Raw genomic sequence first — 22,436 nt, forward strand, 5'->3', positions numbered from 1 at the left:
GGCCTCCTCTACTGCCGCAATGAGGCCACATTCAGGTGGGAGGAACAACACTTTATATTCTCTCTGGCTAGCCTCCAACCTGCCAGCATGAACTTGATTTCTCAAACTTCTGCTAATTTGCCCCCCCCCCCCCATTTTCCATTCCGCATTCCCATTTCCCTCTCTCACTATATCTCCTTACCTGTCCATCTCCTCCCTGTGGTGCTCCTCCCTCTTCCCTTTCTTCCATGGTCTTCTGTCTTCTATCAGATTTCCCACTCCTCCAGCCCTTTATCTCTTTAAACAATCAACTTCCCAGCTCTTTACTTCACCCCTACCCTTCTCCTGGTTTCACATATCATCTACACCCTTGTACTTCCTCGTCTCCTACCCCCCTCCCCACACCTTCTTACTCTGACATCTCTTTTTCTCCAGTCCTGATGAAGGGTCTCGGCCTGAAACATTGACTGTTCACTCTTCTCCATAGATGTTGCCTGGGCTGCTGAGTTCCTCCAGCATTTTGTATGTGCTAGCTTGATTTCCAGTATCTGCAGATTTTCTCTAGTTCGTGATCTACATTAGACTGAGTTGTTCAATACAATCATCCATCATCCCCTCAGTACTAATCAAAAGCTTCAAACCCTGGCCTCTACCTCCCTCTGCAGCTGTGGATCCTCACCGGGAGATCACAGTGTGGATTGGAAATAAAATCTCACTGACAATCAACACCGTTGCCCCTCAAGGATGCGTGCTTAGCCCACTGCTCGACTCCCTCTACACCCACGACTGTGTGGCTCAGCACAGCTCAAGCAGTGTTTATAAATGAATCAAGGTGTCAGCTATTGTTGACAGAATGTCAGATAGTGAAGAGGGGGCCTACAGGAGCAAGTTGTGGTATTGCAACAAGCTTGCACTCAACGTCAGTAAGACCAAGGAATTGATTGTGGACTTCAGAAAGAGGAACTTGCAAGAACACACACTAACCGTTGAGGGATAAGCAGTGGAAAGGGTGATCAGCTTCAAGTTCCTGGCTTCACCATCTCCGAAGATCTATCCTGGGCCCAACAGATTGATGTAATTACGAAGGTCTGCTAGTAGCTATGTTAAGAGAGGAGTTTTGATATGTCACCAAAGAGTCTAGAAAATTTCTACAGCTGAACCTTGGAGAGCATCCTGACTGGTTGTGTCACTGTGGTACGGAGGCTCCAATGCAGAGGATTGGCCAAAGCTGCAGAGGATTGCACATTCACTCAGCTCCATCATGGGAACAGCCCTCCCACCATTACCGATATCTTCAAAAGGCCATGCTTCACGAAGGTGGCATCATTATTAAGGATGTTCCCATCTAGGCCTCATATGGAGCCAGTGATCATTAATGGAGAATGTGTGGAGCAGGTTAAGACCTACAAGTATCTGGGAGTACAGTTAGACGAGAAGCTAGACTGGACTGCCAACACAGATGCCTTGTGCAGGAAGGCACAGAGTCGACTGTACTTCCTTAGAAGGTTGGTGTCATTCAATGTCTGTAGTGAGATGCTGAAGATGTTCTATAGGTCAGTTGTGGAGAGCGCCCTCTTCTTTGTGGTGGCGTGTTGGGGAGGAAGCATTAAGAAGAGGGATGCCTCACGTCTTAATAAGCTGGTAAGGAAGGCGGGCTCTGTCGTGGGCAAAGTACTGGAGAGTTTAACATCGGTAGCTGAGCGAAGGGCGCTGAGTAGGCTACGGTCAATTATGGAAAACCCTGAACATCCTCTACATAGCACCATCCAGAGACAGAGAAGCAGTTTCAGCGACAGGTTGCTATCGATGCAATGCTCCTCAGACAGGATGAAGAGGTCAATACTCCCCAATGCCATTAGGCTTTACAATTCAACCGCCAGGAGTAAGATATGTTAAAGTACCGGGGTTGATTGTATTTAAGTAAACTACTTAAGAACTTTTTAAAAGCTATTATTAATGCTTTTTGAGAGAGTGATTTCGATGCATATCATATTTTTACTGAGTTAAGTATTGTATGTAATTAGTTTTGCTACAACAAGTGTATGGGACATTGGAAAAAATGTTGAATTTCCCCATGGGGATGAATAAAGTATCTATCTATCTATCTATCTATCACCAGGGAGGAGGTACAGGAGCTCGAACTGCTTCTTCTCCTCAACCATCAGATCTGTGGATGGGCTGTGAGCCAACGAATACTGTCACAATACGTTGCTCTCCTTTCACACTACTTACTTGTTTTATATTTCTTATTGTAACTTGTAATTGTGGTTTTGCGTTGTACTGCTACTGCAAAACAACCAAGTTCATGACTGTCAGTGACAATAATCCTGATTCTGACAGCCTCCCCTCCATGGACATTGTCTATGCCTCTCACTGCCTCAGCAAAGCTGCCCACCCACCCCAGACACTCTCTCTCTTCCCCTCTCCACTGGGCAGAAGAGACAAAAGCCCAAAAGCATGTACCACCAGGCTCAAGGACAGCTGTCAGATTATTGAATGGTTTCCTAGTATAAGATGGACTCTTGACCTCACAATCTGCCTGCAAAGCACTTTCTCTGTAACTATAACACTTTATTCTGCATTCTGTACACCTCAATGCACTGTTGTAATGAAAAGCTCTGTAAGGATGGCATGCAAACAGTTTTTCACTATACCTCGGTGCATGTGTGACAATAACAAACAACGCAGTTTCCATAGATGCTGCCTGACCCGTTGAGTTCCTCCAGCATTTTGTGTGTGTTGATTTGGATTTCCAGCATCCGCTGAATCTCTCGTGTTTACAATTCAATTCATTGTTCGTACATGAATTCAGATTCCGATATTATCAAAAATTCAACTTATGTCAACCACATCTAGATCTTCAGTGTATAACAGAGGAAGGACCTCAGCATCTGTGTGCCTTCCTGAAGACCTGGGGAACGGTACACCTGGTGCTGGAAGATGGGGTTAGGTTGGGTTGTGATGGGCTGAATGGCAGTCCCCTCTCACCCGGTGAAATTCCCGACCAGTACTGGTGTGAGAGTGGAACCTTTCAGTGGTGGGGTCAAAATCAGGTTTATTATCACCCAAAGTTCAAAGTACATGTATTTCACCATGTACAACCCTGAGATTCATTTCCTTGTGGGCATTCTCAGTAAATTCAAAAACCGTAATAGAATCAAAGGACGGACCTACAATCAATGTGCAAAAGACAACAAACTGTGCAAATGGAAAGGAAATTATCATAATAAATAAATATTAAGAACATGAGATGAAGGCTCCTTGAAAGTGAATCCATATGTTGAGGGAACGGTTCGGTGACGGGTGAGGGACGTTATCCCCACTCGTTCAAGAGGCTGATGTTTGAGGGGTAATAACTGTTCATGAACCTGGCAGTGAGTGTCCTGAGGCTCCTGTAGTTGTTCCCTGATGGCAGCATTACAGTGTCGCGAGATACAATGCAAAAGGCACATATACAATATATAGCTCGGGTGCCTAAGACTTTTTACACAGTGCTGTATTTGTCAATGTGGAGTGGAGAGTGAGTGGCAGGAACAAAGGATGTTGGGAATGGTGAGGGTGGAGCATTGCGGGAGGAGTGTGGGACGGGTGGCAGAGAGAGAGTGTGGGGTGGGTAGTGCATGTGCAGACATACCCAGCCCTGAGACACCAGGGAAGAATATTTGGTTTATTGATCGTTACTCTGGTGTTTTCCACTCCCTTCACTCTGCCTTCCTCTCCCCGCCCCCTTCCCACTCTCGGGCCTTTAATCACTATACAGCCTCCCCGAAGTGGCCCAACAGTGACCCAGATCAGAATCAGGTTTATCATCACTCATATGTTATGAAATCTGTTTTTTTGTGGCAGTGAACCAGTGCAATACATAAAATTACCACAGTAATGTGCAAAAATTGTAGGCACCCTAGCTATATACTGTACATGTGCCTTTTGCACGTAACTAAGACTTTTGCACAGTACTGTAAAAGTACTATAAATTACTAAAAAAAGTTTTAAAAAAGGAACAATGAGATTCATTGTCTGTTCAGAAATCTGGTGATGGAGGGGAGGAAGCTGTTCATGAATTGCTGAATGTGGATTTTCCCCTTTGACGCTTGTAGCAAGAGGGTGTATCTTGGCTGATAAGGTTCCTTAGTGACGCATGTCTCAAGGCAGATCTCCCAATGTGTGACAGGGCTCCCTGACTCCTCTGCAGGCAGCACGACGGATTGGATCACACTGGAACAAGGGGTGGAGGAGGAGGAGGGGATGGACCAGCTACAAGTCCTGACCCTTCCTCAGCAGGCTCACCACGCCATGGAGAAGATGGAGGAGTTTGTCTTCAAGGTAAGACCACCGTGGCCTCTATCAAAATTGATGTCAAATGTACTGTGGAGATACAAGCAGATTTCTACCAGTTGCTGGATCACACGCAAAAAACTGGAGGATCTCAGCAGGCCAGGCAGCACCTACGGACGGAAATGAGCACGAGTCCCTTCATCGTGACTGTACGTAGGGAGTGGGACAGAGGAGGGTATAGAATGTGGATGCGGAGGAGAGAATGTATGTGGGGAGGGACAGGGAGGGGTGAACCCAGGGAATTTGGACAATGGGTTGAGGAGGGGAAGCAGTGGTTCGGTGACCAGAGGTGCTATAATTGTGCCACTTAATCAAATGAGCTGGGACTGACTCCCTGTTCTCTTTCTCACCCCTCCCCAACACTCCCCCTCCATCCCTCTCCTCCCCCTCCCCCTCCCCTAACTCCGCCACCACCACCCAACCTATCTCTGCTACCACACCCCCTCCCTCCCACCCACTTCCCCCTGTCCCACTCTCTGCAGGTTTGGGAGGGCAGGTGGCATGTGATCCCACACGATGTCCTGCCCGACTGGCTGCAAGACAATGATTTCCTGCTCCATGGTCATCGGCCGCCGATGCCCTCGTTCCGTGCCTGTTTCTACAGCATCTTCAGGCTGCACACTGAGACGGGGAACATCTGGACCCACCTACTAGGTACCTGAGAGTCGCTCCCACCGCCAAGGCGTGCCGGACTCGGGGAGGCACCATTCTGCTCCGTTAACTCGGCCTCGCCCTCTCTCTCTCCTCCTCAGGCTTCCTGTTCTTCCTTTTCTTCGGAGTGGGATACATGTTGCAGCCCAACATCAACTTTGTGGCCCCTGTGCAGGAGAAGGTGGTCTTCGGCATGTTCTTTCTGGGCGCCATCCTGTGCCTCTGCTTCTCCTGGCTCTTCCACACCGTCTACTGCCACTCCGAGACAGTCTCACGCACCTTCTCCAAGTGAGTCCGCAAACGGTTCTGGCTGGGACTGTGGGGGTCACTGAGGTACACAGGGTGGCATCTAATCCAAAGTTTAGAGGGGTTTATGCACAAAATACCCCTAACATTCATTAGCAAACATGAGGAAATCTGCTGATGCTGGAAATTCAAACAACACACACAAAATGCTGGTGGAACACAGCAGGCCAGGCAGCATCTATAAGGAGAAGCACTGTCAACGTGATGAAGGGTCTCGGCCCGAAACGTTGACAGTGCTTCTCCTTATAGATGCTGCCTGGCTTGCTGTGTTCCACCAGCATTTTGTGTATGTTGTCCTAATGTTCAATTTCTTGTGGGCATACACAATATATCCAAGAAATGCAATAGGTTCGAAGAAAGACTGCATCGAACAGGATGAACAAACAACCCGTGTGCAAACTCTGCAAATAGAAAAGAAATAATGATAATAAATAAATATCGAGAAGACGAGATGAAGAGTGAGTCCATAGGTTGTGGGAACAGTTCAGTGATGGGGCGAGCGTAATCCAGGGGTCTTTATATGTAGAGTAAAAGATCCCCAGGTGTGGTTACAGGCTGGGATCTAATCCGGGGGTTCGGGGCATTCTATATATAGAATACCGCTCACCACGCCACTCACTCGGCCTTGCTGTGCTGGCAGGTTGGATTACTCAGGCATCGCGTTGCTGATCATGGGCAGCTTCGTACCCTGGTTATATTACTCCTTCTACTGCTCCCCCCAGCCCCGGCTCATCTACCTAATCATCGTCTGTGTGCTGGGCATCACTGCCATCGTGGTATCTCAGTGGGACCGCTTTGCCACCCCTCAGTACAGGGCCGTGCGTGCGGGTGAGTGCTGGGCTCAGGGCAGCTGTGTGTGATGTGGGGGGGGGGAGTTGGGGAGGGGGAGAAGGTTAGGGGACAGAGGTTGAGGAGTCTGGGGAGTTGGAAGAAGAGAGAGTGGAAGGATTGGGGAGAAAGGGGTGGTGAGAGTTGCAGGAAAATGGGGAGAGGAGAAGGTTTGGGGGCAAAGGGGAAGGATGGATGGGGAGAAAAGGGGCTGACAGCTCTCCTCACTCCCACAGGCGTGTTCCTGGGTCTTGGTCTGAGCGGACTAGTCCCTACACTTCACTTCATGTTTGTCGAGGGCGTCATCAAAGCGGCGACGGTTGGACAGCTGGGCTGGCTGTTCCTCATGGCTTTCCTGTACATTGTGGGTGTTGCCGTCTATGCTGCTCGCGTCCCTGAGCGTCTCTTCCCTGGCAAGTGCGATATCTGGGTAAGTACGTTGGATCTGAAGGTGATATTGATCAGAGTCAATGAGGAAATCAAATCGTAAGGTGACAGCCATTTTATTCAATGCTCACAGCAAAAAAAAAATAATAGTAAAGCTCTAGAAAACACTGGTTAGACCACACGTGGAGTATCGTGTTCAGTCCTGTTCACCTCATTATGAAAGCTTGTGGAAGCTTTACAGAGGAGATTTTCCAGGATGCTGCCTGGATTAGAGAGCATGTCTTATGAGGAAAGTTTGAGTGAGCCAAGACTTTTCAGTTTGGAGAGAAGGAGGATGAGAGGTGACTTGATAGAGATGGGCAAGATGCCCAGTGTGTCGCACGAGGTCTGTCCCCGTAAACTAGTGCCCAGCATGTCACACAGGGGCTGTCACCGTAAACTAGTGCCCAGCGTGTCACACAGACTCTGTCCCCATAAACTAGTGCCCAGCGTGTCACACAGGGTCAGTGCCCATAAACTAGTGCCCAGCGTGTCACACAGGGTCTGTCCCCATAAACTAGTGCCCAGCGTGTCACACAGACTCTGTCCCCATAAACTGGTGCCCAGCGTGTCACACAGGGTCAGTGCCCATAAACTAGTGCCCAGCGTGTCACACAGACTCTGTCCCCATAAACTAGTGCCCAGCGTGTCACACAGGGTCAGTGCCCATAAACTAGTGCCCAGCGTTTCACACAGACTCTGTTCCCATAAACTAGTACCCAGCATGTCACACAGACTCTATCCCCGTAAACTAGCACCCAGCGTGTCACACAGACTCTATCCCCATAAACTAGTGCCCAGCGTGTCACACAGGGTCTGTTCCCATAAACTAGTGCCCAGCATGTCACACAGACTCTATCCCCGTAAACTAGCACCCAGCGTGTCACACAGACTCTATCCCCATAAACTAATGCCCAGCCTGTCACACAGACTCTATCCCCATAAACTAGTACCCAGCATGTCACACAGGGTCTGTCACCGTAAACTAGTGCCCAGTGTGTCACACAGGGTCAGTGCCCATAAACTAGTGCCCAGTGTGTCACACAGGGTCAGTGCCCATAAACTAGTGCCCAGCGTGTCACACAGACTCTGTCCCCATAAACTAGTGCCCAGCGTGTCACACAGACTCTGTTCCCATAAACTAGTGCCCAGTGTGTCACACAGGGTCAGTGCCCATAAACTAGTGCCCAGTGTGTCACACAGGGTCAGTGCCCATAAACTAGTGCCCAGCGTGTCACACAGACTCTGTTTCCATAAACTAGTGCCCAGCGTGTCACATAGGGTCTGTCCCCATAAACTAGTGCCCAGCATGTCACACAGACTCTGTCCCCATAAACTAGTGTCCAGCGTGTCACACAGGGTCTGTCCCCATAAACTAGTGCCCAGCGTGTCACTCAGGGTCAGTGCCCATAAACTAGTACACAGCATGTCACACAGACTCTGTTCCCATAAACTAGTACCCAGCATGTCACACAGGGTCTGTCACCGTAAACTAGCGCCCAGCGTGTCACACAGACTCTGTCCCCATAAACTAGTGTCCAGTGTGTCACACAGACTCTGTCCCCATAAACTAGTGCCCAGCGTGTCACACAGGGTCTGTCCCCATAAACTAGTGCCCAGCGTGTCACACAGGGTCTGTCCCCATAAACTAGTGCCCAGCGTGTCACACAGGGTCAGTGCCCATAAACTAGTGCCCAGCGTGTCACACAGACTCTGTCCCCATAAACTAGTGCCCAGCGTGTCACACAGGGTCTGTCCCCATAAACTAGTGCCCAGCGTGTCACACAGGGTCTGTCCCCATAAACTAGTGCCCAGCGTGTCACACAGGGTCAGTGCCCATAAACTAGTGTCCAGTGTGTCACACAGACTCTGTCCCCATAAACTAGTGCCCAGCGTGTCACACAGGGTCTGTCCCCATAAACTAGTGCCCAGCGTGTCACACAGGGTCAGTGCCCATAAACTAGTGCCCAGCGTGTCACACAGACTCTGTCCCCATAAACTAGTGCCCAGCGTGTCACACAGGGTCAGTGCCCATAAACTAGTGCCCAGCGTGTCACACAGACTCTGTTCCCATAAACTAGTGCCCAGCGTGTCACACAGACTCTGTCCCCATAAACTAGTGCCCAGCGTGTCACACAGGGTCAGTGCCCATAAACTAGTGCCCAGCGTGTCACACAGACTCTGTCCCCATAAACTAGTGCCCAGCGTGTCACACAGGGTCAGTGCCCATAAACTAGTGCCCAGCATGTCACACAGACTCTGTCCCCATAAACTAGTGCCCAGCGTGTCACACAGGGTCAGTGCCCATAAACTAGTGCCCAGCGTGTCACACAGACTCTGTTCCCATAAACTAGTACCCAGCATGTCACACAGGGTCTGTCACCGTAAACTAGTGCCCAGCATGTCACACAGGGTCAGTGCCCATAAACTAGTGCCCAGCGTGTCACACAGACTCTGTCCCCATAAACTAGTGCCCAGCATGTCACACAGGGTCAGTGCCCATAAACTAGTGCCCAGCGTGTCACACAGGGTCAGTGCCCATAAACTAGTGCCCAGCGTGTCACACAGGGACTGTCCCCATAAACTCATGCCCAGCATGTCACACAGGGTCTGTCCCCATAAACTAGTGCCCAGCATGTCACACAGGGTCTGTCACCGTAAACTAGTGCCCAGTGTGTCACACAGGGTCAGTGCCCATAAACTAGTGCCCAGCGTGTCACACAGGGTCTGTCCCCATAAACTAGTGCCCAGCATGTCACACAGGGTCTGTCCCCATAAACTAGTGCCCAGCGTGTCACACAGACTCTGTTCCCATAAACTAGTGCCCAGCGTGTCACACAGGGTCAGTGCCCATAAACTAGTGCCCAGCGTGTCACACAGACTCTGTTCCCATAAACTAGTACCCAGTGTGTCACACAGGGTCAGTGCCCATAAACTAGTGCCCAGCGTGTCACACAGACTCTGTTCCCATAAACTAGTGCCCAGCGTGTCACACAGACTCTGTTCCCATAAACTAGTGCCCAGCGTGTCACACAGACTCTGTCCCCATAAACTAGTGTCCAGCGTGTCACACAGACTCTGTTCCCATAAACTAGTGCCCAGCATGTCACACAGACTCTGTCCCCATAAACTAGTGCCCAGCATGTCACACAGGGTCAGTGCCCATAAACTAGTACCCAGCGTGTCACACAGACTCTGTTCCCATAAACTAGTGCCCAGCATGTCACACAGGGTCTGTCCCCGTAAACTAGTGCCCAGCGTGTCACACAGGGTCAGTGCCCATAAACTAGTGCCCAGCGTGTCACACAGGGTCTGTCCCCATAAACTAGTGCCCAGCGTGTCACACAGACTCTGTCCCCATAAACTAGTGCCCAGCATGTCACATAGGGTCAGTGTCCATAAATTAGTGCCCAGCGTGTTACACAGGGTCAGTGCCCATAAACTAGTGCCCAGCGTGTCACACAGGGTCTGTCCCCATAAACTAGTGCCCAGCGTGTCACACAGGCTGTCCCCATAAACTAATGCCCAGCATGTCACACAGACTCTGTCCCCATAAACTAGTGCCTAGCGTGTCACACAGACTCTGTCCCCATAAACTAGTGCCCAGCATGTCACACAGACTCTGTCCCCATAAACTAGTGCCCAGCGTGTCACACAGGGTCTGTCCCCTTAAACTAGTGCCCAGCGTGTCACACAGACTCTGTCCCCATAAACTAGTGCCCAGCGTGTCACACAGGGTCAGTGCCCATAAACTAGTGCGCAGCGTGTCACACAGACTCTGTCCCCATAAACTAGTGGCCAGCGTGTCACACAGGGTCAGTGCCCATAAACTAGTGCCCAGCGTGTCACACAGACTCTGTCCCCATAAACTAGTGCCCAGCGTGTCACACAGGGTCTGTCCCCATAAACTAGTGCCCAGCGTGTCACACAGGGTCTGTCCCCATAAACTAGTGCCCAGCATGTCACACAGGGTCTGTCCCCATAAACTAGTGCCCAGCGTGTCACACAGCGTCTGTCACCGTAAACTAGTGCCCAGCGTGTCACACAGACTCTGTCCCCATAAACTAGTGCCCAGCGTGTCACACAGGGTCAGTGCCCATAAACTAGTGCCCAGCGTGTCACACAGGGTCTGTCCCCATAAACTAGTGCCCAGCGTGTCACACAGACTCTGTCCCCATAAACTAGTGCCCAGCGTGTCACACAGGGTCTGTCCCCATAAACTAGTGCCCAGCATGTCACACAGGGTCTGTCCCCATAAACTAGTGCCCAGCATGTCACACAGCGTCTGTCACCGTAAACTAGTGCCCAGCGTGTCACACAGACTCTGTCCCCATAATCTAGTGCCCAGCGTGTCACACAGGGTCTGTCCCTATAAATTAGTGTCCAGCATGTCACACAGACTCTGTCCCCATAAACTAGTGCCCAGCATGTCACACACGGTCAGTCCCACCATAACCTAGTGCCCAGTGTGTCACGCAGGGTCTGTCACCATAACCTAGGGCCCAGTGTGTCACACATGGTCTGTCCCTGTGGACTTGTTTCCAGCATCTGCACTTACAGCTTCTGTGGTCTTGTGCCCAGTATGTGGCACACTTCCATCTCCTGTGGACTTGTGTCCAGTATGTGGCACACTTCCATCTCCTGTGGTCTTTGTCCAGTATGTGGCACACTTCCATCTCCTGTGGACTTGTGTCCAGTATGTGGCACACTTACACCTCCTGTGGATGTGTCCAGTATGTGGCACACTTCCATCTCCTGTGGACTTGTGTCCAGTAGGTGGCACACTTACACCTCCTGTGGATTTGTGTCCAGTATGTAGCACACTTACACCTCCTGTGGATTTGTGCCCAGTATGTGGCACACTTACACCTCCTGTGGACTTGTGTCCAGTAGGTGGCACACTTACACCTCCTGTGGACTTGTGTCCAGTATGTGGCACACTTACACCTCCTGTGGACTTGTGTCCAGTATGTGGCACACTTACATCTCCTGTGGACTTGTGTCCAGTATGTGGCACACTTACACCTCCTGTGGACTTGTGTCCAGTATGTGGCACACTTACACCTCCTGTGGACTTGTGTCCAGTATGTGGCACACTTACACCTCCTGTGGATTTGTGTCCAGTATGTAGCACACTTACACCTCCTGTGGATTTGTGTCCAGTATGTGGCACACTTACACCTCCTGTGGACTTGTGTCCAGTATGTGGCACACTTACACCTCCTGTGGACTTGTGTCCAGTATGTGGCACACTTCCATCTCCTGTGGACTTGTGTCCAGTAGGTGGCACACTTACACCTCCTGTGGACTTGTGTCCAGTATGTGGCACACTTACACCTCCTGTGGACTTGTGTCCAGTATGTGGCACACTTACACCTCCTGTGGACTTGTGTCCAGTATGTGGCACACTTACACCTCCTGTGGACTTGTGTCCAGTAGGTGGCACACTTACACCTCCTGTGGACTTGTGTCCAGTATGTGGCACACTTACACCTCCTGTGGACTTGTGTCCAGTATGTGGCACACTTACACCTCCTGTGGACTTGTGTCCAGTATGTGGCACACTTACACCTCCTGTGGATTTGTGTCCAGTATGTGGCACACGTACACCTCCTGTGGATTTGTGTCCAGTATGTGGCACACTTACACATCCTGTGGATTTGTGTCCAGTATGTAGCACACTTACACCTCCTGTGGATTTGTGTCCAGTAGGTGGCACACTTACACCTCCTGTGGACTTGTGTCCAGTAGGTGGCACACTTACACCTCCTGTGGACTTGTGTCCAGTATGTGGCACACTTACACCTCCTGTGGACTTGTGTCCAGTATGTGGCACACTTACACCTCCTGTGGACTTGTGTCCAGTATGTGGCACACTTACACCTCCTGTGGATTTGTGTCCAGTATGTGGCACACGTACACCTCCTGTGGATTTGTGTCCAGTATGTGGCACACTTACACATCCTGTGGATTTGTGTCCAGTATGTAGCACACTTACACCTCCTGTGGATTTGTGTCCAGTATGTGGCACACTTACACCTCCTGTGGACTTCTGTCCAGTATGTGGCACACTTACACCTCCTGTGGACTTGTGTCCAGTATGTGGCACACTTACACCTCCTGTGGACTTGTGTCCAGTATGTGGCACACTTACATCTCCTGTGGACTTGTGTCCAGTATGTAGCACACTTACACCTCCTGTGGATTTGTGTCCAGTATGTGGCACACTTACACCTCCTGTGGATTTGTGTCCAGTATGTGGCACACTTACACCTCCTGTGGATTTGTCCCCAGTATGTGGCACACTTACACCTCCTGTGGATTTGTGTCCAGTATGTGGCACACTTAAACCTCCTGTGGACCTGTGTCCAGTATGTGGCACACTTACATCTCCTGTGGACTTGTGTCCAGTATGTGGCACACTTACACCTCCTGTGGATGTGTCCAGTATGTGGCACACTTACACCTCCTGTGGATTTGTGTCCAGTATGTGGCACACTTACACCTCCCGTGGACTTGTGTCCAGTATGTGGCACACTTACACCTCCTGTGGATTTGTGTCCAGTATGTGGCACACTTACACCTCCTGTGGACTTGTGTCCAGTAGGTGGCACACTTACACCTCCTGTGGACTTGTGTCCAGTAGGTGGCACACTTACACCTCCTGTGGATTTGTGTCCAGTAGGTGGCACACTTACACCTCCTGTGGACTTGTGTCCAGTAGGTGGCACACTTACACCTCCTGTGTATTTGTGTCCAGTATGTGGCACACTTACATCTCCTGTGGACTTGTGTCCAGTATGTGGCACACTTACACCTCCCGTGGACTTGTACCCAGTATGTGGCACACTTACACCTCCCGTGGACTTGTGTCCAGTATGTGGCACACTTACACCTCCTGTGGACTTGTGTCCAGTATGTAGCACACTTACACCTCCTGTGGACTTGTGTCCAGTATGTGGCACACTTACACCTCCTGTGGATTTGTGTCCAGTATGTGGCACACTTACACCTCCTGTGGATTTGTGTCCAGTATGTGGCACACTTACACCTCCTGTGGACGTGTCCAGTATGTGGCACACTTACACCTCCTGTGGATTTGTACCCAGTATGTGGCACACTTACACCTCCTGTGGATGTGTCCAGTATGTGGCACACTTACACCTCCTGTGGACGTGTCCAGTATGTGGCACACTTACACCTCCTGTGGATTTGTACCCAGTATGTGGCACACTTACACCTCCTGTGGATTTGTACCCAGTATGTGGCACAGTTACACCTCCTGTGGACGTGTCCAGTATATGGCACACTTACACCTCCTGTGGACTTGTGTCCAGTATGTGGCACACTTACACCTCCTGTGGATTTGTGTCCAGTATGTGGCACACTTACATCTCCTGTGGACTTGTGCCCAGTATGTGGCACACTTACACCTCCTGTGGACTTGTGTCCAGTATGTGGCACACTTACACCTCCTGTGGACTTGTGTCCAGTATGTAGCACACTTACACCTCCTGTGGACTTGTGTCCAGCCTCTGATCCTTGTACACTCATTAGGTACACCTGTACACCTGCTCGTTAATGCGAATATCTATTCAGCCAATCATGTGGCAACAACTCGATGGATAAAAGCATGCAGACATGGAGCCGAGGTTCAGTTCAAAGTTCAGAATACGTTTATTATCGCAGTACGTATATGTCACCAATACAACTCTGAGATTTGTTTTCTTGTGGGCATATGCAACAAATCGATAGAAGATCAGTGAAAGACATTCACTAGGACATTCAACCAGAGTGCAGAAGACAATAAGCTGTGCAAATACAAAAAGAAATAATAATAAATATATAAACATTGAGAACATGAAGAGTTCTTGAAAACGAGTCCATAGGTTGTGGGAACAGATCACAATTGGGGCAAGTGAAGTTATCCCCCACTTTGGTTCAAGAGCCTAATGGTTGAGGGGCAATAACTGTTCCTGAACCTAGTTTTGGTGAATCCTGAAGCTCCTGCACCTTCTTCCTGATGGCAGCAGTAAGAAGAGTGCATGACCTGGGTAGTGAGGGTCGCTGATGATGGATGCTGCTTTCCTGTAACTGCGTTTCATGTAGATTTGCTCAGTGATGGGGAGGGCTTTACCCATGATGAACTAGGCCATATCCACTCCTTTTTGTAGGATTTTCTATTTAAGGGCATTGGTCATTGTTTACCAGGTTGTGATGCAGCCAGTCAATAATACGCTCCACCACTCATCTGTAGAAGTTTGTCAAAGTTTTAGATGTCACGCTGAATCTCCACAAACTCCTAAGGAAGTAGAGGTGCGACCATGCTTTCTTCATAATTGCACTTATGTGCTGGGCCCAGGACAGGCTCTAAAATAATATCGCAGAGAAATTCAGTGTTGCTAACCCTCTGTACCTCTGATCCTCTGAGGAGGACTGGCTTGTTCCCTACTCCTGATGTCAATAATCAGCTCCTTGGTGTTGCTGACATTGAGTGAGAGTTACGACCACCTTTGATTCAGTCCACAACACTGGTATCATCAGCAAACTTGAATCTGGTGTTGGAATCAACTTTTTAAGCTTTAATAAGATATTAGTTGAATTAATGTTTTTTTTAGCCATTGCCATTTACTAACCTATTTAACTGGTATATTTTTCATAATATTTGGTGTCTGTCTCTACCTACTGATGGAAAAGTGGTACAACAGTTACATATGGTTTATCTCCTTCAGTATAGGCACATGAATTTTAACTCGCCTCAGGAATTTGTCTGATCTGAGTATAAAAGTGTCAGACTCTGCAAAATCACAATCTTTTTTCTTGTCTTTCTCTTTGTATTCTTTTAGTTTTATCTGTTCTTTTGTTTAAACTTTGAAATGAACGATTGTGAAGCAACAAGTTTTTACTCACCTTGGACTCCTAAAAGAACCTGGGGATCGAAAAATCACAAGATCCCACAATGGCACTGGAGCTGTGCTTAGGCACACAGTCATAAGTGTAGAGCAGGAGGTTAAGCACACAGCCTTGTGGTTCCCCTGTGCTGATGGAGATGTAAACTAATCTGAACTAACTGGGGTCTGGAAGTGAGGAAATCCAGGATCCAATTGCACGAGGAGGTATTGTTGCTAAGGTCTTGGAGCTTTTCGATGAGTTTTCAGGGGATGATGGTATTAAACGCTGAGCTGGTGTTGATAAAGAGCATCCTGATGTATGTAGGCATCTTTGCTGTCCAGATGTTTCAGGGTTGAGTGAAGAGACAATGAAATGGCATCTGCACTGGTAGGCAAACTGGAGTGGATCGAAGTCGATTCTCAGGCAGGAGTTGATATGTTTCATCGCTATCCTCTCAGAACACTTCATCATCATGGATGTAAGGGCTACTGGGTGAGGCAGGTCACCAAGCCCTTCTTGGGCACGGGAATAATTGAAGCCTGCTTGAAGCAGGTGGATGCCACACACTGCTGAAGCGAGAGGCTAAAGATCTCCGTGAGCACACTAGCCAGATGATCAACACCAGTCTTTAGTATTTGGCCAAACCAAGTTGTTCTTCAGAACAAACATCAAAATGGGGAAGGTATAAGTTACTTAGACCGTGAAGTTAATATTGGTGCTTGACGGAGTGGCTTGAGTACCTCAGAAACTGCTGATCTCCTGGGATTTTCAAGCACAACAATCTCTAGAGTTTACAGATGCGAAAAACAATCAAACATCCAGACAGCGGTAGTTCTGTGGGTGAAAACTCCTTGTTAATGAGAGAGGTCTGAGGAGAATGGCCTGACTGATTCAAGCTGACAGGAGGGCAACGATAATTTAAATAACCACGTTTTAGGAAGGTGCAGTCTGACCACTCTTCACTGTCCATACACGGTTCCTCCGTGGAGAGAGTTTCTGGGAGAGCACAGAATGGATGATCTCACCTGGTCCCTCAAAATCACCTCTTTAGTCAAGAAAGCACAGCAGCATCTTCACTTCCAAGGAAACTGAGGTGTGTGAGGACACATTCCCCGCCTCATTCTAACCAGTTTTGACAGGAGTACCGTTGAGAGTGTCCTGGCCAGCTGTATCACCCTCTAGTACAGGATGGCAAGGTCCCTGAAGGCAGGATTGTGAGGACATCTGAGAGGGTGATTGGGGTCTCCCTTCCACCCACTGGAGATATTTATCAGGGACCCTTAACATTGTGAACGATCCCTCCCATCCGTCCAACAATCCCTTTGATCCCCTACCGCCGGGCAGGAGCATTATGACAAGAACTGTTAGGGTGAGAAACAGCATCTTCCCCCAGATGGTAAGACGATTGAATTCCCAGCCACCACCCAGGTCTCATAATGTATGAAGTGCTGGTAGTGCCATACTGTCCACTTTTTTGTGTCGTAAATGCACCTTATTATTTGTTAATTTATTTGTGCTAGTATTACTTCATATGTTATGCGTGTGATTATACGTACTGTGTTGTGCACCTTGGCCTGAAGGAACGTTTCATTCAGTGGTTTACATGCGTACAGTTGACTGACAATAATTCAATTCGAGTTTAATTCTCATTCAACCATACATGAGTACCAATGAATACAGCCAAACGAGACGGCATTACTCCGGGACCATGGTGCAAGACACACTACCAACAGTCACACACAGCACAAAGCACACATAGCACATACAAGACAGCAAGCACATGTAGAATATCAGTAAAATGCAGCCACACAAAAAATAGTCTAGATCCTGAGTCCATGAATGCCACAGAAATCTGCAACTACAGTACAGCTTGTCTTCTGCCGAGTGAACACTGGAGGGCAGCACGGACTCCGGCCTGCATGCCGCTCCACACTGCCCTGGTGGAGTGCACTGGCTTTAGACACGTCTGTAAACAGGCAACACTGCCGCTGTGGCCTAGTCCTCACTACGACTGAAGCCACACAGCTCCCCCAAATCAGTGAATCGAACTTGCAGCATCCCACGTTAACAATGTCCAAAAAGTTCTTGCAATGACACGAAAAGCAACTTAGATGGTTACTGGCTTGGACTTGAACTTAAAGCAGTGGTGTGCAGAAGAGCATTTCTGAACAAATAACAGACTGAAACATTAAGAAGATGAGCTGCAACAGCAGATGGCCACTTTATTAGGTACAGGAGGAGCCTAATAAAGTGGTTATTGAGTGTAGTTCCCTGCGTGTAACAGACATCCCACCCTGCAAAAACTCATTTCAGGGAGGTAGCACCATCAATTTGCGGGAGACTCCCGGGAGATGTCTCGGGAGTCCCGGGAGATCCCGGTGGGATGTCTGCAACAGAGTAGCTCATTAGCAGCTAGCTAGCTAGTTTAAATAACACGAATGACACCTGTTAAACTCACCTCAACATGTCTTCTACAATTTAACCCACCGTGGGCAATAGAAAAGTCACTGTTGCAAACAGGGCAGCGAGCAACACTGTCATTATTTTGACCCCTATTAGGCAGGGGTACACTTTAGTGTAGTCTGGGGTGAAGTACGTTTTTTTGGAACACTCTGCCATCTCTCTCTCTCTCTCTCTCGCACTCTCTCTCACTCTCTCACTCTCACTCTCTCTCTCTCGGATTTCCGGGCATCAGGGAGCTGATATCAATATGCAGGAGACTCCTGGAACTTCCAGGAGAGGTGGGATGTCTGGTGTAACAAGCTACAGGGCCTCTGTAAACTGGTGCCTAATGTGTCACACATTCAGTCTCTGTTGACTAGTGACCTGTGGATAACACACTGTCAGTTGCCTTTAAATAAGTGTCCAGTGTGTTCCAGTCTGTATGTCCCCCTGTAAACTGATACCCAACATGTAGCCCACTGCCTACCCCTTTAAACAAGGCTTGTTGGGCTGGAAGGGCCTGTTTCACACTGTATCTCTAAATAAAGTAAAATAAAAATGTGGCGTTAGGTATTAGTGTCCATTAAATTAGTGCTCAGTGTGCAGCACAAAGTTTGATCCCTGTAAACTCATGCCTAGTGTATAACACACTTTCTGTTCCCTGCATACTAGACTCAAGTGTATAATACACTGTGTGACCCTGTAAATTTGTACCAGTGGTAAGACATTGTCGTTCCTATAAACCAGTGCACTGTGCATAACATGCCAAATGCCTCCTATAAATAAGTTCTCAGCATGTAAGATGCTATTTGACCACTATAATCTTGTCCCCTGTATTTACCACACTGTCTGTCCCCTGAAAATGAGTGCCCAGCGTACAACACACTGTCTGTCCCCTGAAAACAAGTTGCCAGCATTGTAATGTACTGACTGTTCCAATAGGTAACACCCCCGTCTGTCTCTGTACAGTCCTCCCTGTCCATCCCTGCACAGTCTTCTCCGTGTGTAACACACCATATCCAGTTCACTACAGTCATCACTATGTGTAACTCACCCTGTCTGTCCCTGTACTGTCCTCCCTGTGGGTAACTCACCCTGCGTGGCTTGCTCCAGTTCTCCCTGTGCGTAACGTACCCCATCCGTCTTGCTACAGTGCTCCCTGTGTGTAAGGTGTAAGGCACCCTGTCTGTCTCTGTACCACTCCGTTCCCTCTTCCTATGTGTTTTACACTAAACTAAAACATGTACGCTGTAAGCTTGTGGCCGTCCTGCTAACGCCATTGTTGTATTCTCTACCACAGTTCCACTCGCACCAGATTTTCCATGTTCTTGTGGTAGCGGCAGCGCTCGTTCACCTTCACGGAATCTCCCAGCTTCAGGAATTCCGCTCATCACTTGGTGCAGGCTGCTCCTCCAACACTGTGCTGTGACCTGGTCTCCATCGATCCGTGGACTCACTTGAAGCTTAGGGGAGAGTGGGTGTTGCTGTTGGAGGGAACAGAGAGAGGGACAAAGAAATTGGAGATGGGAGACGGAGAGAGAGACAGGAGGATGAAGAAGAGTAGGGGGGAGAGAGAGAAAGAACGAAAACCAGAGAGAGAAAGAGAGAGTACGTGACCAGGAGAGACAGAGGGGGTGAAATGGACAGACAGAGGGAGAAAGGGTGAGTGGAGGGAAAGAAAGATGTGGAGAGAGAGATGAGGAGAAAGAGAGACAGAAGAAAAGTATGAGAGGGGAGGAGCCAGATGGAAGAGAAATACTGGCAGAGTGGGAGAGTGGGACAGAGAAAAAGAGATAGGGATGGGGAGAGAGAGAGACGTAGAATGAGAGAGGGGAAGAGAGAGAGAGAGAGAAAGCAGGACACGGAGAAGGAGAGGAGGACAGGGATACAAAAGGAGGAAGAGATGGAGACTGGGATGAGGGGAATATAAGGAGATAGAGAACTGAGAAAAGGCAAGGGGGGAAAGGATGTGGTAGGCAGGACTGTAACGAGGCACAGAGAGAAAAATATTGGCTGTTGTGAACTGGAATTCAAATTGTCTCTCATTTTGTTTACAGAAGACCTGCTGGGTGGGAATGTGGTGCTGGCACAGGTTAGCCCCTGACCAGATTCCCAGGGGCAATGGGAGTGTTGGACAGGGAGCTTGCCAAGAGACAGGAGGCTGGCCAATCAGGACATGTCAGGGGGCATTTCCTCCCTACACAGTGACCTCTATTCCCCTTGTCTGTGAGCTAGCATCATCGATACCCTGGTGTCCCATGCAACCCCACGTGTGTTCCCTTCCTGCCACACCCCACAGGGAATTACAGACCACAAGCATCCGCTCCGTCCCTCCCAGGTCTTCAGTATGCTTTCTCCCCCTCATGTCACCAACCCAGAGAGGCAACAGGGGTCTGCCTGTCCTGGAGAGAGCAGGGGGGCTGGAGCAGGGCAGGTTAAGGGGACACAAGTCAAGGTGTCAGTACCACCAGGACTTTGGGTGAATAGATGCAGAGCATCCACGGTAACATGACTGTCCGAATTCAGAATTAGCTTGCCCATGGAAAACAAAGGGTGCTGGTTGATGGGATTTAGTCTGGCTGGAGGTCCATGACTAGAGATGTTCCGCAAAGATCTGTGCTGGGACGCCTGTTGTATGTGGTCTGGAAGACAGCGTAGACAAGTTTGTAAGTTTGCAAATGATATTACGATAGGTGGCGTTGTGAACAGCATAGAAGACTGGTAAAGAATACAGTGGGATATTGATCAGTTGCAGATATGGGGGGAGAAATGGCAGGTGGAGTTTAACCCAGACAAACGTGAGGTGTTACACTTTGGGAGATCAAAAGTGAAGAGATGGTTAATGGGAAGACCCTAAACGGTGTTGATGATCAGAGGGATCTCTGGGTCCAAGTCCACAGCTCTCTGAAAGTGACTAGATGGCTTTGGTGGTTATCCGTTGTATCTGACAATGGCAGTGAAACCTCTGCAGGTAAGTTTTTGAAGTGAAAAAGCCGTTGCCCTGGGGCAGTTCCACTTTCTCGACTCGGATATCCAGTCCAGTGATACAAATAGTCGTCACATCTGGGGTCTTCCTTGGTTGTGGTGGGTGACCATGACTTCTTCAGTGCCTCATTATGCCCTTCACTCTCCATGGAGCATTGCAGAACTGCCTTCCTGACTGTTGGATCTCTCTGTCGTTCTCACCTGTCCAGTTCACCAGATATGACTTCACGTGCCAGGAAAGCATGTCCCTATCTCACCCACCAAATGTGAAGCATGTCCCTATCTCACCCACCAAATGGCAGGACCCTTAACAGTGTTGATGTCCAGAGAGATCATAGCTCCCTGGAAGTGATTATACGGGTTGATAGGCTGGTAAAGAAGCTAAACGGCACACTGCCTTTATTCATAGAGCAGCTGAGTTCAGGAGTTTGCAGCTTTATAAAACTCTACTTGTGGCACATACAGATTTGGTCAAGCCATTACACAAGGGACGTGGAGGCTTTGCAGAGGGTGCAGAAGATTTTCACCAGCATGCTACCTGGTTTAGAAGGTATGAGCTATACAGAGAGGTTAGACAAACTTGGGTGGTTTTCTCTAGAGCGGCAGAGGCTGAGGGGAGATCTGATAGAGGTTTATAAAATTACAACAGAGTGAACAGACGGTATCTTTTTCCCAGGGTTGAAATCTCTAACACCAGCAGGCATGCAATTAAGGTGAGAGGGAGTAAGTTCAAAGGAGATGTGAGGGGCAAGACATTTTTACACAGAGAGCAGCCAGGGGCAAAGAAGTGGCTGATGGAATACAGTGCAGGGAAGCGTATGATCATGCACTTTGGTAGAAGGAATATAGGACTTGCCTATTTTCTAAACGGGGAGAAAATACAGAAATCCGAGGTGCAAAGGGACTTGGGAGTCCTTGTGCAGGATTCCCTGAAGGTTAACTTGCAGGTTGAGTTGGTGGTGAGGAAGGCATTCATTTTGAGAGGACTAGAATATAAAAACAAGGATGTAATGCTGAGGCTCCATGCACAACGTTGGTCACACTTGGAGTTTTGGGCCCTTTATCTATGAAAGGATATGCTGCCATTGGAGAGGAGCTTCATGAGAATGATCCCAGGAATGAAAGGGTTAATATGTCAGGAGCGTGTGATGGCTAGGCCTCTACTCGCTGGAGTTTAGAATAATGAGAGGCTATCTCATTAAAACCTATTGAATAGAAAGAATGCAGGAGTCTAGGATCAGAGGGCACTGCCTCAAAATAGAGGGACAACCATTTAGAAGAAAAGAGGAAGAAGTTCTTTAGTTAAAGGGTACTGAATCTGTGGAATTAATTGCCACAAGTGGCCTTGGAGGCCAAGTTATTGGGTGTATTTAATCTAACACCCAATTAACATCTAAATTAACATTAGTCAGGATGTCAAATGTTACGGGAAAAGGCAGGAGAGGGATAATGAATTAGCTGTGTTGGAATGGCAGAGCAGATTTAATGGGTCAAATGGCCTAATTCTGCTCCTGTGATCTTGTGTGGGCAGATACGATAGAGGTTCTTAGACAGACACGTGGATGTGCAGGGAATGGAGGGATACGGACATA

General features: G+C 48.8%; 1 protein-coding gene across 1 annotated transcript; it reads left to right on the forward strand.

Moving 5' to 3' along the window:
* The first annotated feature begins 832 nt into the window (after positions 1-832).
* LOC140715701 (adiponectin receptor protein 1-like) lies at positions 833-19,959 on the forward strand. Its single transcript, XM_073028070.1, has 7 exons — positions 833-902; positions 4,172-4,302; positions 4,797-4,968; positions 5,067-5,253; positions 5,912-6,099; positions 6,336-6,529; positions 19,160-19,959. The coding sequence occupies exons 1-7, from the start codon at positions 833-835 to the stop codon at positions 19,286-19,288; spliced, it is 1,071 nt and encodes a 356-aa protein (XP_072884171.1). The 3' UTR covers positions 19,289-19,959.
* Positions 19,960-22,436: the final 2,477 nt, after the last annotated feature.

This window comes from Hemitrygon akajei, chromosome 24 (assembly GCF_048418815.1).
Source record: "Hemitrygon akajei chromosome 24, sHemAka1.3, whole genome shotgun sequence".
NCBI lineage: Eukaryota > Metazoa > Chordata > Chondrichthyes > Myliobatiformes > Dasyatidae > Hemitrygon > Hemitrygon akajei.